The sequence below is a fragment of the Rhineura floridana genome, chromosome 19 (assembly GCF_030035675.1).
Source record: "Rhineura floridana isolate rRhiFlo1 chromosome 19, rRhiFlo1.hap2, whole genome shotgun sequence".
NCBI lineage: Eukaryota > Metazoa > Chordata > Lepidosauria > Squamata > Rhineuridae > Rhineura > Rhineura floridana.
Window position 1 is genome coordinate 20,591,711 of NC_084498.1, and position 17,786 is coordinate 20,609,496.

At 41.1% G+C, this 17,786-nt stretch overlaps 1 protein-coding gene across 3 annotated transcripts in view; it reads left to right on the forward strand.

Annotated features, from left to right (window-relative positions):
• The window catches only part of CLTCL1 (clathrin heavy chain like 1), a 57,883-nt gene that overhangs the window by 11,878 nt on the left and 28,219 nt on the right, over nucleotides 1-17,786 (forward strand). For all 3 annotated transcript variants that reach the window (XM_061602404.1, XM_061602402.1, XM_061602403.1), the window contains exons 2-13: nucleotides 3,047-3,254; nucleotides 7,854-8,122; nucleotides 8,407-8,568; nucleotides 9,189-9,302; nucleotides 10,662-10,835; nucleotides 11,788-11,985; nucleotides 12,769-12,969; nucleotides 14,159-14,311; nucleotides 15,420-15,542; nucleotides 16,211-16,348; nucleotides 16,562-16,726; nucleotides 17,289-17,469. In XM_061602404.1, the coding sequence (XP_061458388.1) occupies nucleotides 3,047-3,254; nucleotides 7,854-8,122; nucleotides 8,407-8,568; nucleotides 9,189-9,302; nucleotides 10,662-10,835; nucleotides 11,788-11,985; nucleotides 12,769-12,969; nucleotides 14,159-14,311; nucleotides 15,420-15,542; nucleotides 16,211-16,348; nucleotides 16,562-16,726; nucleotides 17,289-17,469 (2,086 nt within the window). The remainder of the gene's footprint in view (nucleotides 1-3,046; nucleotides 3,255-7,853; nucleotides 8,123-8,406; nucleotides 8,569-9,188; nucleotides 9,303-10,661; nucleotides 10,836-11,787; nucleotides 11,986-12,768; nucleotides 12,970-14,158; nucleotides 14,312-15,419; nucleotides 15,543-16,210; nucleotides 16,349-16,561; nucleotides 16,727-17,288; nucleotides 17,470-17,786) is intronic.

Consider the following 17,786-nt stretch of genomic DNA (forward strand, 5'->3'; position numbering starts at 1 on the left):
AAAACTCTTCTAAAAATTGATTAATACAGACCTCTCAAATGCTGCAACTTACATGCCTTCCAGCTGTTCCTCTCATTTCTGTTCCATATATTGCTAGATATTTGATTAGAAAGAAGGGCTTAATGCGTTCTTATTGTTGCTTTTGATGGGCTCCTGTGTGTTGATGATTCCCTACAGCAAAATGCTCATAAATAGCTGTCTTAATTGGGGGAAGGGTCATCGTTTAGTTGCAAAGCAGATGTTCTACATGCAGAAGGTGCCAGGTTCAATCCCCAGCATCTCCAGGTTAGGACTGGGAAAGACTCCCTGCCTGAACCCTGGCAAGCCGCTGCAGTAGATGATACTGCGCTAGTGATCTGACTGTGTTGTTGTTGTTGTTGTTAGATTTATATCCCACCCTTCCTCCCAGCAGGAGCCCAGGGCTGTATAAGGCAGATTCCTGTGTTCCTAAATCAAGCCCATAGGGTCGCTGACAGAGCACTTGAAACAAGCACCTCCTCTCCTTCCACAGTCACTGTGTTGATTTAAAATCTGGCCTGCTAGAATGAGGTGTACTAAAGTTACACATAGGCAACAATATTCTACTCCCCATTGGTGTGTGTTGTTTGTTTATTAGATTTATATTCCGCCCTTTCTTCCTGTAAGAGCCCAGGTCGGCAAACAGAAGCACTAAAAACGCTTTAACACATCATAAAAACGGACTTTAAAATATATTAAAACAGAACAACCGTTAAAAACATATTAAAACAAAAAGTCTTGAAAACATTTTTAAAAGCTTAAAAACATTTTTTTTAAGGAGGTTTAAAATATATATTAAAAAGCAATTCCAACACAGATGCGGACTGGGGTAAGGTCTCTACTTAAAAAGCTTGTTGAAAGAGGAAGGTATTCAGTAGGCACCAAAAAGATAACAGAGAGGGAGCCTGTCTAATATTTAAGGGAAGGGAATTCCAAAGGGAAGGTGCCACTACATTAAAGGTCCATTTCCTATGTTGTGCGGAACAGACTCCTGATAACATGGTATCTGCAGGAGGCCCTCACCTGCAGAGCACAGTGATCGACTCGGTATATAAGGGATAAGACGGTCTTTCAGGTATCCTGGTCCCAAGCTGTGTAGGGCTTTGTACACCAAAGCTAGAACCTTGAACTTAGCCTGGTAGCTAATGGGCAGCCAGTGCAATTTTTTCAGCAGCATGGTAACATGTTGGCGATACCTTGCCCAGTGAGCAGTCTCGCCACCACATTTTGTACCAGCTGCAGCAAGTATAGACTTGCTTCAGTCTCCTATTGCTATACAGTAAATATATTGCCATTTATGGCAGAGAATGCAGCTGATAAATGCTGGAATAACAAATATTGGGAAGATTAGCACGGTTGCTTAGGAATGTAAGTCTGCAAAAACATTCTTTCTGCAAGAATGTAAAGGTCTTGTGTATTTGAGAAGTGTAAGTCACAAGGAAATCTGGAATAAAACGACTAGATCAATCAAAACTAGGAATGTTGAACCCTGCTCTGATATTGAGGGAATTGGTACCATGTGATATAGTGTGCAATGAAGAGTTTCCATGCCAGAGACGCCAGTAGCTCTGAGTCAACATATATTAACAAACTGTTCTGTAATTTAGGAATATATTTCCAGAGGGGTAGCTGTGTTGAGTCTGTGTTGCATTAGAAACAGTCTTATGGCACCTTAAAGACTTAAACAAATGTATTATGGTACAAGCTATTGTGGACTGGCATCCACTTCATCAGATAAGAACATATGAAGAGCCTGCCGGATCAGGCCAATGGCTCAGCTAGTCCAGCTTCCTGTTCTTCCAGGGGCCAACCAGATGCCCATGGGAAGCATGCAAGCAGGACTTAAGTGCAACAGCATTTTCCCCTCCTGTAGGTTCCAGCAACTGATATTCAGAAGTATGCTGCCCCTAACTGGAGACAGAGCACAGCCATCAGGGCTGGTAGCCATTAATAGCCTTATCTTTCATTTATTTGTCCAATCCTCTTTTAAAGCTATCCAAGCTGGTGGCCATCACTGCCTTCTGTGGGAGAGAATTCCATAATTTAACTGTAAGACTTTCTGTTTTGTTTTTTATAGGAATTAAGTGAATGTTGAGTACAGGAATTAAATGAATGTTGAGTACTATTTCACTATGTGCAAGCTCTGTATCTCACCCGTAACAAGTTGCTAAAAAGGATGTGTGTATATAGTAAACAGGCTGGGATGTGAGCATGATATGCAGAGTGAGTCAGTTCAGTGACCATGTCAACCCTGTGCAAATCTGCACACTTGATCCATATTTGCAAATAGCTTGCATGGCCAGATGAATGCTTCCCCCCTGCCTTCCTGTAATTGAGGAGATCAGTTCTTGAAGGCTTGAGTAAGCTATGCTGTGGATAAATACCAACTCCACAGTCTCAGTACGTTTTCTTCTGATCACAACTACACAAGCAAAACCTGTGTGGTCAATTCTGCTTCTCATACTACTTCCTCATACTACTTTCCACCACATCCCCATTGAGAAAGTGGTGGCAATTTGACACCTCTGTTGATTATCTCCCCAAGCTCTCCTTGAAGTAGGTCTGTGGTCATGCAGGGGTTTCCCCGATACTCAGGTATTGTGTGTGTGTGGTGAGGTGTTTTTTCTGTGCAGCAATCTGTATTCATTCTTTTAGCCTGCTTGTAAAGGGAAGATTGTTCTAAAACAGCATGGTAAGATCCAACTTTGTATGTAAACAATAAAGGAATGCGCAAGAATGCTGGTGACCTGATAGTTAAAATAGCAAGGGAAGAGCTGAGGTTGGTAATTATGGTTGTGTGACAGGTCTAAGACAATTGGAAGTACTGCTATGATGGGTTGCTATAGATCCAGGCTGAAATGATAGGAAATGTACCATACAGCAAAAAGCATTCTAGACGTTTCTTACTCAACTGCCCTGCCCAATAACTTGTGATGAGTTTTGCTGTCAAATGGTTCTTCTCTTCCCCTGAAGGAGGTCGGACTAATATAAGTGACATTCAGACTTACTATATGGTTTCTCCTTTTAGCTCCAAAATCTTGGAATTAATCCAGCAAACATTGGATTCAGTACCTTAACCATGGAATCTGACAAATTCATTTGCATCCGAGAAAAAGTTGGTGAGCAAGCACAGGTTGTGATCATAGACATGAGCGATCCTACCACTCCGATCAGGCGCCCAATCTCTGCAGAAAGTGCCATCATGAATCCAGCTTCTAAAGTAATTGCTCTGAAAGGTAAGTTTTACTGTCTTTGCGTTAATTTGACAGGATTGGAGTGCTGTTGTACAACAGTGATGTATTGGTTCTGCTTTTACTTTTACTGAAGTTCAGTGTGTTAAGGCTTGGGAAGACTGTAGATTAAAGGAATTGTACCAGGAAGGGTTTGGAAAATCTGCATAATATAATTGGTAGGCTCTTAGGTGCCTTTTCCAGCCAAGTATTGCTTCTACAGGGCAGTGTTCAGCAACGGTTATTACACAGCTTCAAATTTAACTGTTAAGAGAAAAGTGTCTGCTAAATAAAGGTTGGGAAAAAGTGTCTACCAAGTAAAGCAAGCTGGGAGCTTGGCTTGTAGGCCTAAAACTGAAAACGTGAAGCTTCAGTTACAGCTTGTCCTAGGAGCTGTAATCTTCCAGGTGCTGCCTAATCACCATGTAAAACAAATCCCTGCCTGAGCAGATGCAAAAGCTCTTTGGTGTCTAATATATAAAATGGTTTCACTGTCACTGACACTGTACTTTCTTTCCTGCATTCTTATCTTAAAACAGATGGTGAGTTAACTGTGTCCTGACACAATTCATGTTTAATAGTATGGAATGGTCTAATCTCATAAAAAGTACAAAATTCTGCAGAGAGCAATATGGCACATTACTTGTAGAGATAACTGCGATGTAGATGCTAAAATTTTAAGTTTTGGGGAACAGAACTATTTATCCTCTGATACCATTTGTGACTTGGTGGTGGTAACTGTACCGATAGAGCGTTGTACCCAATTTCATCATAGTACAGTTAATTGACAAAATCAAGTCACTATACTTTTATGAGAGACCTTTGCTAGCATGGTGTCTTGTGTGCTAGTCACTTATTTGATTTTAAATGTGGTACTTGGTCCCAAAAGTCCATGGCAACCCTCACAGGGGTCCACGATGCTATTTTAAAAGTTGACTTGCATTGGGAATCTGTGAACAACCAAAGGTGTGTAGGCACTTACCATGTTGAAGCTCACCAAAACACTGTTGGTAGCAGCAGACTGAATGAACAACTTGGGATGAATAACCCCTGTAAAGATTCAGTGCATACACAGTGGTTTAATTCTAATTGTCTTGGCCCCCTGTGACTCGAGCTATTGGCCTAGTAAGCTAATATTTGGTGATAGCCCTGGACATTACTACCTAATACACCCTTTTGTTCCTATACAACAAGTGCTAACCCCAGAGATGCAAGAAACACTGAAATAACTTAGTCTCTCATTTCCCTCCCTCCCTAACCCTCTATCAAGAGTTCCTGTAGCATTGCTATATCATTTTATACCTTCCTCTTTTAATGAGTGTCTATATGGGTGGTCATGATAGCACTTCTTCAGCATACAATTATTTAGTAGCAGCAGCAGCAGGACTGTAACTTGCCCCCAAAACATAATGCCCCAAACAAACGTGATCAACTTGTACTAAAATGCTGAGAAAATGTTGCTGTAGAAATGCACTCCAAATGTTCTCTACTGATGGGAGTATGGTAATGACAAACTATCTGCATATTACGTCTTGCCTGAAGCTCACATTCCTTGTGTGAGCAATGAACATGCTTTGCCAATCCCTCAGAAATGTAATCCTTCTCGAAACTGTGATGAAAGAGTATGGTACATGCATACAAATTGCATTTCTGGATTGCATGCGGCATTCCCAGAGTGATCAAAGCATTATTGTCCTTGTATTTCTGTATCCTGTGTGTGTACTGTGCCATTAGAGCACTTCCAATCGATGTTGGAACAGAATGGGGGGGATGTAGCACTTTTCAAACGGCATTTCCGTGCACACATGGAAATGCAAAAAGGCAATTTCATGCTCTTACTCTTGTACAAATGTAAAGTGCTCACAGTGTCTTTTCCATCCCAGAATTTGGCTCAGCTGTTCAGGCCTGCATTTTGAAAAGTCACCTGAACAGGTATCTGACTTTTAATGAAGATAAGCTACATCATAAAAATAAAATTTAAAAAATCTTGCAGCTTTATGCTAAATCTTTTGAGGCAAGAATCCATTGTGGTCATGCTTCCTTGGTGGGATGATGATATATGATCTGATCTGCTAGAAGAAACTTTACTTGAGAGGCTGGGGTGAAATTGTTGCGTGTTGCTCTTCCCCCAAATTCTGTTAGAGCATTCCAGTCCTAGCAGCCTACTCGAACATGAGTGAGCTTGTTAGGGCTCTTCCTGCTCTTGGCATGCTCTCCCTATGACAGTTTTTAAAAAAGAAATGTAGTTGCAGAGGCTACCCTTCCGAACTTTATCACTGAGTTGAAGGATAAACCTGCTTGCATCTTGTAGCCCTTTTTGCCTCGCTGCCTACAGGTTTTTCCTCCTCTCTACGTGTATGTGTAGATGAACGCTACAATAAACTGTATTGAGATCAGGCATCATTGTATTCTTTTCAGCACCTGCTTAAAACTTTTTTTGGCGGGAAGCCTATCCAGACACATAGATGTTGATGTGTTTTTAATCTTTTTAATTGTCTTAATATGTTTTTAATTACTTGCTTTTAACTGTGTTTATTGATAATTTTAATGTTTTTTGTAAACCGCTTAGAGATTTTCTGCAATCAAGCGGTGTATAAATTTTGTTAAATAAACTGAGGGCAACTCTTCATGCATCCGAAGTGGGCTGTTGCCCGTCAAAGGTTATGTCTTCAAGGTACCCGCGGGACTTTTTGCTGCAAGAGACCAATGCTGCCATCCCTTGAAGCTATTAACAAAAATCATGTATGTTTCAAATACTTGCCAAGAATACCCCGCTGGAGATCAAGTGATTCCATGGGGTTTTTAGCATTTAAATCTGACAGGGCTGCCTTCTGCATTGCATTGCTGCAGTGGTAGGGCCTCTTTGATAAAGACAGGAATTGGCACAGTAGCTCATAGATATGCCTTTAAAGATTCTTGCAAGGGAAAGATGTCTAAAACTGAGGTATAAATTTAGCTTAGGCTAAAGAAAACATTTTCTTGCTTAGAAAACACTTAGAAAAATAGTAACTCTCAAACCCTCAGTCAAGGTTCAAAAGTTATTCTGAATATAGTTCAAATCAAAAGTAAAGGCTGAGGAATGCAACTAGAGTCAAGCCCTTCACTACTCATAGAGGAGAAAAAAAACAAGATGTTAGATTGAGAACAGTGACTCTGGCTTGAAGTGAGTTCTGTGTGGGGAAGACCTAATGAAATCCACAAGCCCCTACCCAGATTCCTCCTAATGTTTGTCAAATCATGCCCACTTTGCAAATGGTACCTGAGGGTGCTTTTAAAGAATAAGGGGAGCCTGGCCCCATGTAATTCAAGTACTGATCTGAAGAAGGTGCAGGTAGCTGTAATTCTTTTTTTATATAAATAATTTACAAGAGCTGCTTCCTTCCTGATCTTTTTTTTTTTAGTCTGTGTGCAGCAGTTCTGCTTGGCAGCCATGAATTACGTCTGGCAATGGTCCAAGGGCATTATTATTGTCCAAGAAATGGTACCTCACTACTCTTGCCTCTCTTCCTTCCATCTCCCTTTTTCCCTCTTCCTTCCCCCCAGCCCGCACTGAGGCTGTTTAGCCTCTGGAGAGAAGTAGGAGCTATGGGGATAGTTAAGCTTGGCATAGCTGGTCTCAATAACTTTCTAGCGATGGAAATTGCAATTTGGGAGGGAATAGTAAGTGTGTGTGTGGGAGTATATGTGAATCTCCTTCTGACACAGATGCTTCCAGGTAATATCCAAGATTATTTCCGAATGAGAATTCTCTGCTTGGATTCTGCTGAAAGCTGAGCTGCCTTAGCACCACTAATGTCACACTTTTGGACACCCAGGAACTACACCAAGCACCCCTGAGAGTTGCATCTAGGATGTGGTTCAGTAACATTGTAGATTTGTCAACATCCTAAGACTCAAAAGCTTCTGCTGAAGATACTAAAGCTTAAGACTCCAGTAAAGTGGATCACAGTTTGCCCTTTCACATAACATTAGGGTTGTGTTCAACAACATAAAAAAACCTTTAAAAGCAATGCAGAACAATCACTAAAGTTTTCTTGAGTAGCCTGTCATTTTAAACAACTGCCTAAGCCTATTGGCATAAAAAAAGTCTTCAAGAGAGACCTGAAATTGAAAAGTGAAGATGCCTGTGAAATCTGTGCTGGAAGACCGTTCCACAGCATGGGGCTGGCAATACTAAATGCCTGACTTCTGGTTGAAATCAGTTGGACCTCTGTAATGGGGGACAATTAACAGCGCCCCTCCATATGATCTTGGTGATTGGGCTGAGATATAAGGGCTCACGTGGTTCTTAAGGTGATCATTCATCCTCATTGATAATTCATCAGTGATCATTCATCCTCTACAAGTAGTGGTGTGAGATGATGATATAGACTGTACCACTTCAGCTGCAGGTAGGAGAACTTTAAAAAACATTTTTTCCTCCCAATTGCTGTCTGAAGTGCTACTGCCCACTTCGTTCTTCTGTATGTATAGTTGAGACCTTTGACTTAATAACTAGGTCTAGAAATCTTTCCAAATGTAAGATGTGTGTTGGAGCAGGGATAGCTGTCACTTAACATTTTTGGAGTTCTATGATTCTCTTTGCCTTTCTGTCTTGTATACCAGCGGGGAAAACACTCCAGATTTTTAACATTGAGATGAAAAGTAAAATGAAAGCACACACGATGGCAGAGGAAGTGATCTTCTGGAAATGGATTTCTGTGAATACAGTTGCCTTAGTGACAGAGACTGCAGTTTATCACTGGAGTATGGAAGGAGACTCTCTGCCCCAAAAGATGTTTGACAGGCACGCCAGTCTTGCGGGCTGCCAAATCATTAACTACAGAACAGATGAAAATCAAAAGTGGCTGCTTCTGATAGGAATTTCTGCTCAGGTAAGGAATGCCGTGGAATAGTGCAGAGGATACAAAAGTGTGCATGCGGATTGAAGAGAATGGAGACTAAAAGACAAAATGCTTGTTGCAGCTGAACTGGCAAGTGGGACTACTGAACATATAATGAATTTGTACGTTGTGGTATGGGTCTGCATCTGTTGAATTAGTAGTTGGAATCGCTTGTGATTGGAGGCAGCGTAAGGGGCTCTGGATTAAGAATGTTGACACTTCAAGCTCTCATACCCTTGACGAACACTTAATGGCTATGATGCTTGTTCCATTAGCAAAATCGTGTGGTTGGTGCCATGCAGCTATATTCAGTGGATCGGAAAGTTTCCCAACCTATAGAGGGACATGCAGCAGCTTTTGCAGAATTCAAAATAGAAGGAAATGCCAAGACTTCCACCCTCTTCTGTTTTGCTATGCGAAGCCCTGCAGGAGGCAAGGTAAAAACCATTATACTTGAACATTGTGCTTTCATTCATGTTGCTTATGGTGGCTTTTGGTCCTAAAATCCAAGACAATAAAGCAGTGAATGGACACTCTTCAACCTCTCTGCAGTATGCGCTTGCACCAATGTAGTAAAATAGGGCACTGCCTCAAAAAGGAGGCCTCGCGGACACATAACACCTGGTGATGGTCCTGTATCTCTTTTTAAGAGGTAGCCCAATGTGGTAATCTCCAGATGTTGCTGACCAACACACCCAGCATCCCTGTCCATTGGAAGAGCTGGCTGGGCTGATGGGAGTTGTAGTCCAAAACATCAGGAGGGCACCACTTTGCCCTGCTTTAAGGCATCTCGCACCAAAAGTATCAATTTTGAATTGGCTTCTCAAAACACCAGTAAATGTAACCTGATGTATGACCTTAATTCAGGCTATAGAACCAATAGTGTAGATAGTTTAAAACATAAAGAATGGAGTATGTTGGTAAAATTATGGTCATCTTAAGGAAAAATCCATACCATTTTCTTGAGCAATTCTCTGTTCCAAGGAACCCCTGATTTGAGTCAGCTTTTCTGCTTCCAACTAAATAATTGATGTATAATCCTGTGGTGTCTTCCCAGCTGCATATAATTGAAGTGGGTCAGCCTGCTGCTGGAAACCAACCCTTTGTCAAGAAAGCAGTTGATGTGTTTTTCCCTCCAGAGGCTCAAACGGATTTCCCCGTAGCAATGCAGGTAATGAATTCAAGAGTGTGTTTAGAACATCCAATGAAGTGCATCAAGTGTAGCAAAAGTACTGCGTGACCTTTTTAATTCCAAAGAACCATTATGTCTGGGGAAAAATATTTATTTCATTATAAATTCTTACATGCTGCCTTTTGGGGCCAAGCCCTCCCAAGGTGGCTTACAGAAGATTACCTTCATATACATAGCAGGATGGTGTTGTACCAAGGCACAATGGTTGGGTGGCAAATGCTGCTTCCTCCCCTTTTGACATCAATGCCAGTCTCAGGTGACTCTCATCTGGAGCTGTATCTAGTCACAGTTTGAATGTAGCATTCCAAATTACCACATCAGTCTGTACACTTGCTTTAAACGATCTAGAATTGAGCGAGGCCAGTGCTTAATGCAATTGGCCTGAGTTTATAACGGTGCTGGACTATGATCCAAAGAAGCATGCAACTAGTTCTGTTTGAAGAAGCACAGAACTCTTTGGCTGCTGTAGTCCTGTAAGGCAAGCCACTCTTAAACAGGTTAGGCCAAGTCTCCTTTCAGTTCATGGCACAGAGGTGGAGGAGGGGTGGAGGCCTGCTATTCAAAACCACTGGATATACCCAGTGGCGGCTGGTGCTCATTGTGACTGGTGGGGCAGAAGGCAGAGAACTCAAAACAGTAGGTAGAACCGGAGCCAATTACAGGCAGAGACAACTGAAAGGCAACACTGAGACTGAGGAGGAAGAAGTTGACAGGCAGTGCCGTCCCCGGGAGTGGTTGTTAAGTTGGAAGGCAGGCAGGTTGGGGCAGGCTGACATTGGGAGGCATTGTCCCTTGCCCAGTGGAGCAGCCTCCACTGGATATACCAAAGCCCTTGGAAGTGTACCCAGAATGGAACTCCTCTTTTTATTGAAAGCTGGCTCCAGCTGCTTGATTTGTCCAAGGCCATAAGTGCTCCTGTGGCAAATTAAGGGGTTGAAACAGAAGTGTCCATTTTGTAAAATCATTTATATTATTTTTATTAATAATTCATACAAACTATACACAATTTACAGTGGATAATAATGATAAAGGAACAACATTAAAATATTAATTCTCAAAAAGCACTTGATATTAAACTATTAAATACATCATACTGTCACTTTGCTAGAATAAATATTATAAACAGTGCCCTTTTTAAAAAAACTGATTGACTTTAATTTGCACAAGTGCTTGCCTCCCCAATCTAAGTACAATACTTGGTGTTAACAAGTATGGAATAATCCAATTACACAATATGTTCAGTTTTAGCTGCTGTGCTGGCAAGATGTTTTAAATTAGTTAGTGAAGAACTTCTGAACTGTTCTGCTTAATCTTGTCCTTTTCTTGTACGTTTGGTAGATTGGAATAAAGCATGGTGTTATCTATCTCATCACAAAATATGGATATATTCATATGTATGACTTGGAATCTGGAGTGTGTATCTACATGAACCGTATTAGTGCAGACACTATCTTTGTAACTGCACCCCATGAACCTACCTCGGGAATTATTGGTGTAAATAAAAAAGGACAGGTAAGAATAACGCATGAAACTTCTGAGCTACGGATAAGCTGTCACTTCAGTGTCTGCTTACTGGAACGTTTTCATTTAGCCTCTAAATTTGACTTCTTGATCGGAACTTGGTAGTGACTTTTCTTAAGTAACTACTTTGCTGTGCCTGCCCTATTTTTTAAGGTTTTGAACTCATTGGTTCAAAGCTGTGAGACAGATGCAAGGTAATGTCCTGAAGTAAGACCTCTAAGTTGCCAAGCATATGTTCTCTAATGATCCTGATCACAATTTGGCACTGCAAGTGTTGGCTCCCCCACACATGCTGACTGCTCTTGTCAACAGATAGAATAGCTCTCCAGTTAACATCAGTTCCTCAATGATTGCTGTATAAAACAGTGCAACAGTGCCAACAGAATCAATTTCTCCATCAAAAGTTCTAATGCAAGCAATGAAACTATTCAAATGACAACTGAGCAGTTATTTTAAAGAAAAGTCTCCATTATTAAGAAGCTTAAAATGAACTTCAGTGGTGAACGGTATCTTTGTCCGGTACTTGACAGGTAGCAGTTGGCCTGATACCCAGTAAATAAATAAAGTACCTAGTCTTATTGTTAAAAAAAACCTAACAAAACTTATATGCCACTGGAATGTAAAGACCTCTAAGCTTTTTACAAAAACATTAAAATTACCAATAAAGCGTTTAAAAACAAGTAATTAAAAACATACTTAAACTATTAAAACAGCTACTAGCTGAAAAAAGTTATAACAGATTAAGGTCTATATGTCTGGATAGGCTTGCCTAAACAAAAAAGTTTTAAGCAGGCACCTGAAGGGAAGGAAACTTCAAGAGAAACTCTTCTGTGTTTGCAACTTTCCTCCAGATATGCAAAACCTCTGTTGTAAGCCCATCATTTAAGGTAGACTGTGTCTTGTCCTCCTTAGACTTTACAGTGCACTCGTTGTCACTCTGTAGGTACTCTCTGTTTGTGTGGAAGAAGATAACATTGTAAACTATGCCACCAATGTTCTCCAGAATCCTGATTTGGGTCTGCGTATGGCGATCAGGAGTAACTTAGCTGGGGCAGAAGAACTCTTTGCCAGGAAATTTAATACTCTGTTTGCACAGGGAAACTATGCAGAAGCAGCCAAAGTGGCCGCATCTGCACCAAAGGTAAGCATCTTTTCTTTTTTTACATGGGAGGTGAGTGATGCGCTATACATCTTGTAGCATTTGACCATCATTAAACCAGCTGGCAATCCCAACTTTTACTAGAGCACTTCTCTGTGAAGTCGGCTGTGTTTGGGGGAGAGGCGTGTTCATGTGTCTATACACTCCCCCCCCTTATTATTTGTACTTGTAGCCTTTTCCAAATGGTCCCAGGGTGGATTACAAAAAGTAAAAGTTGGTGGGGAGGCTTTAGCAGTTAACTGATCCATTGTGGAGAGTCTTCACTTGAGATTTGAACTGGTAACCCCAACTTGTTCAGGATTGTAGCCTTAAATGGGGATTGTGTAATTCACGGAGGATCAGTCCATCGGTCACTATTACAGAGCCTCCTTGTTCAAAAGCAGACATTCTTCTGAATATATGTATATGCCTGAATACAAATTACTAGTGGGGGGTGGAGCAGGAGAGGGTATTGGGTTGTGTCCAGTGCTAGCTAGTGCTAGTCCTACTTAGAGTAGACCCACTGAAATTAATAGGTATGGTTAACTAAGGTTTGTTATTTTAGTGGGTCTTGTCTGATTACGACTGAGTTGAATACAGCCCCTTTCCTTGATGCTTTGCTTGAGGCATGTGGTTAGTCCCTGTGAGGAATGGGATGATGGGACTGTTCCAGCAAGACTCTTGCGTTGGTCTTGGGAGTTCTAAAATGGCAAGGGGAATGAGCACTCTCCGTCTCAGATCTATCCTTGAAGTAGACTTCTTACAAAATCATGTGTCAATGTTCAGGGAATCTTGCGCACCAGTGATACCATCCGGAAGTTCCAGAGCGTTCCTGCCCAACCTGGGCAGGCCTCTCCCTTGCTGCAGTACTTTGGTATCCTCCTTGATCAAGGACAGCTCAATAAATTTGAGTCTCTGGAACTCTGCCGTCCTGTTCTTCAGCAAGGCCGCAAACAACTCTTAGAAAAATGGCTAAAAGAAGATAAGGTGAGCATATATCATCTTAAAAACTTTTTGCACAAAGTCTGCTTAAGCACTCATGGTCCTATTTCTGTATGCTGGCATAACGATGAATATTAGGCAGGCGCCATCTCTGCTATCTTTTCGGCACCTTTTGAAGACTTTCCTCTTTCAACAAGACTTTTAAGTTGAGACCTATCCCAGTCTGTGTCTGTGTTAGAATTGCTTGTTAATACGTTTTTTAATAATGTTTTTAACCCTTTCTCAAAGATGTTTTTAAAGCTTTTAAAAATGTTTTTAGCGTTGTTTTGTTTTAATGTATTTTAAGGTCTGTTTTTATGATGTTTTAAAGTGTTTTTAGCGCTTCTGTTTGCTGCCCAGGGCACATGCTGGGAGGAAGGGAGGGCTATAAATAAAATAATAAATAAATAAACTAGCGTTCCTGTTCAGGCATGATTATCCAAGTAGTAAAAAGTGTGTTGGTGACAGCAGTGCACTTTCTTGATATCTTGTGCGCCCAGCTGAGAGATTTGCTGGCTTCTTGCTCTGAAGTCTAACTACGCACAACATAGCACTGATGGGATACCTCCCTGTCATGTAGAAGCTTACCCTAGGGCAGCAGAAATGCATTAGTTATGCCAGGTTGGTCACCAAGCATATCATCTTACAACTTTGGGAAAGTAAACACGGTCCTAACAACCCACCAGTGGACTAAAGACCTGTCCTTGCCCACTGTACATGAATTAGATTACAGAAACTAGAGATATATCAAGCTGCATAGCAAACCAATACTGAACTCTAACCCTAGTTGAAAGGTATTTTATGATCTGTGAACTGGAAATAATCAAAATCTTTGAACACTGACACACTCATCTTCCTCTTTCCATTCTGTCCCCCCCCCTTTCTGGTTTTATTTTGGTTTGCTTTGGTGTATTAATATAAACAATATTCAATGAAGAGTTTTTGGGTGCATTTTTAAAATAAATCACTGAGATTCTAATAGACACCCCCCATCTCTTCAGACAGGCAGTAACAATTGCAGTTGCTTGCCATAGCAGGGAATGGGGGACGTGGATGGCAGCCCTTGCTGAGGTGGTTGTGGTGTTAATAGCCTCAACTTGCTGGTTCTGTTGCAATCTTGTATTCCATGCTACCAAACAAGATGCAACTTAACACTTGGGTCTGTGTTGGTTCTAAAATGTTGTTTCTGTTTCAGCTGGAATGCTCTGAGGAGCTGGGAGACTTAGTAAAGACTGCTGACCCAACTCTTGCCCTCAGTGTTTATCTCCGTGCGAACGTACCAAACAAAGTAATTCAGTGTTTTGCAGAAACTGGTCAATTCCAGAAAATTGTTCTTTATGCCAAAAAGGTAACTATCTTTCCTCCCTCTTAAGAGGTATGTGATTGAGTAATGCTTACTTTGCAAGCCAAAAGCTTCTTTGAACACATAGCTAATTTTATCTTTACTGAGATAAGAAAAGGCCTTGGAACATTCCAGGATATCTGGAGTGTGATATGCAACAGCCTCACCTGGTTAAGTTTCACTTGCTTAAGTCATATGGTCTTGAGAGCATTCAGTAGACTTTTCTGTTGGCAAAAATTGCAAACAAGACTTGGAACCTCAAGGCATTTCTTGTAGATGAATGAAACTTTCCTCTTAGATTCCAAAAGGTATTGAATGTGTTTCACTGCAGAGGACTGGATTATGATGAGCTCTTCACGTTAACATGATTTCCCATCTCTGTAAAATGTCAATATACCCCATGTTTTTGTTTCAAAGCTCTCAGGGTGGGTTGCAATTAACATTAAAACCATATAAAATTGGCAGAATTCAGAACTGAGCAAAAGACTTAAAGGCCTGGGCTTTTGCAGCATCCAGTGTCATAAAAGCATAAGGTTCAGTGTAGGGTGAGCCTCCCTGGGGAGAGCATTCCACTTTACAAATGAAGAGTTCTTTCCCTGATCATAAAGTGCCAGATATCCTTAAAGGTGGGGGTGCCTGGAGAGTGATGCCAACATTCTGGACATGTAGGAGTGGGTAGTTCTAAATCCCAAGCTGAACGGAGCTTTAACGATTGCAGCTAGCTCTTGAATGGTGTGCAACTAGTGTGAAGTAGTAGTGGTTTTTAAACAAATGCAGCAACAATAGATCTGGTGAGGTGTGTTCCCTTTGAACTGGTCCTATTACAACCATTGAGCAGCTGTACGTTGTACCAATTGTAAGTGTCTGCAAAGGCAACCCTGCATACAACACACTGTAGCAGTCCAATCTGCAGGTTACTAGAACATGAATAATGGTGGCTGATCAATTTCTTGTCCCAGGTTCATATGAAGCCCTGTGAAAACCTGAGCAGTTGGATGGATTGGGCTTAGTCTGCACGTAGTTATGCTAAGGCCTAGTCTGTTTTAAAGTATCCATAGTAGCAAAACCATCTTGAGTTAAAGCAAAACTAATGTCTTAAAATATGACTTTTTAGGTTGGTTATACGCCAGATTGGATTTTCTTGTTGAGAAGTGTGATGAGAGTCAGTCCAGATCAGGGCCTTCAGTTTGCTCAGATGTTGGTACAGGATGAGGAGCCACTAGCCAACATCAATCAGGTAAACACTAGCATCAGTCTGTTGCAATCCTAGAAGCTGAGATGAAATGCCCCGTTAGTCCTAATATGGTTAAATCATTACTCATTGTCTTTAAATATCTACAGTTTCTCTTGTGGTCCTTTAATTCATTTAATTTGGATGGCTTTCATTCGCTGGCAAAGCAATCAATTTATCTGATTGGAAAGTTGTTATCTATACTCCTAAAAGATAGTTAAAATAAGTTATCAAAATATTAGTATATATGAGTTGTGACAGTCCAAATGTACAATTTTGAGATTCAGTGTTTCCGACTCCTTTTTTGACAAGCACAAACATGCTGAACTGGATAAAACTAATTTTGGAAACAACACAGTAGTTTTTAACAAGAGAAACCAGATTAAGCCTACTTGATAGGTGATGGACACCTGGATTTGAAATGGAGCAGGCAGTATTTTTGGAAACTTTGAACTTGGCTTTGTTCTTCTGTTGGGGAAACAGAAAAATAGGGAATTTAAAAATCTGTATTTGATGAGGGAAATGTGTTTTGTTTTTTAGACCTAAAATTTCCTAAAGCCATGTGTAGAATCAACACAACATCCCAGCATGCATAAAGGAAAAAATGGTTTTGTAGCACACTTTGGCAATGATTTATATGTCTGACAGCCATGTGTTTAATTCCTTTACTGTAGATTGTTGATGTATTCATGGAGAACAGCTTAATTCAGCAGTGTACCTCCTTCTTGTTGGATGCCTTGAAAAATAACCGTCCTGCTGAAGGCCACCTTCAGACCCGTCTACTTGAGATGAACCTCATTCATGCTCCACAGGTAAGCTTCTCCTTTCCTGGATTTGAATGGGTTTGTTTTTTCCTGAAGCTGCCCTTTCTCATTCCCTCTTGTCGGAGGTAGTTGTTGTTTTTGCTAAGCACAGTGCTGTGTGGCATTCTGTCCTTATGCTCCATGAAGAAGTTCATCTCCTAGGGTCTTAAGAGTACTAAAAATGCCCATCTCTTTATAAAACACACTATTGCTAATCTCTAGGTTGCAGACGCCATCCTGGGAAATCAGATGTTCACACATTATGATCGTGCCCACATTGCGCAACTCTGTGAAAAAGCAGGATTGTTGCAGAGAGCATTGGAACACTACACTGACCTCTATGACATCAAGCGTGCTGTTGTTCATACCCATCTTTTGAACCCGGAGGTAAGATAAGGTGCAGCTGAGTGCATATATGCACTTAACCACTTAGGTTTGACGCTCACTTCTGAACTGTTCACTGTTCTTTGGTTGGTTGTTTCCTTTACTTAGAGATCTGGCAGATCGTCCCCTTCTACTCATAATGATCTTTAGCCACTGCTTAGATGACCCATTGTGATGTAATGTTTAGAGAATAGTGCTAGGGGTGGGAAGACCCAGGTCTACTCCCTTGTTGGCTGTCAAGCTCACTGATGATCTGGGGCCAGTCACTCTCTCCCAGCCTAACCTTCTCTATAGGGTGGTTGTGAGGATAAAACGGAGGAAGGAGAAGAGAACCATGTATATCGCCTTGATTCCCTTCTGCTTCTCTTCTGCCTTCTATCCCTACCTTAGTTTTTATTTATTTTATATGAAAAATACACTCCTGAAACAACCAAAAACTGGTTATGGACCTGAATTCCTTAATACACACCTCAGGTTAGGAAATAAATACTGTTGAATGGCTACTATGTCACAGGTTTCATGTGATAGTGTGAATCTGCTAAATTCTTTGCTTTTTTTTTTTTAGTGGCTTGTGAATTTCTTTGGCTCTCTGTCAGTTGAAGATTCTGTGGAGTGTCTGCGTGCTATGCTGTCTGCTAACATTCGACAAAACCTTCAGCTCTGTGTGCAAGTGGCTTCTAAGTATCACGAACAGCTGGGCACCCAGTCTCTTGTGGAGCTGTTTGAATCCTTTAAAAGTTACGAAGGTAAGTCAGGGGAAGCTGAGAATAACGCTTGTTTGCCATAAACCTGTTCTACCAAAGACTCCAAAATATTGCCTGATGGAGGTGGAGGACTGTATTCATGGAAGCACTGGGAAATATAGAATATGAGATAATTTTTACACATGTTTCTGGCCCCTGTGAAAATGCGGACAGTGTCTAGCAATGCTTTAGAACCCTTGGCAGTGTTTGAGGGCAGGGTTTTCAATAGCTCCTGATAAGCTCCTGCGAAGGCAGGGCCTTCAATAGCTCCTGTCTTGAAGAGCAAGAAGTAGAACACATTCTGCAGAATAAACATGCAT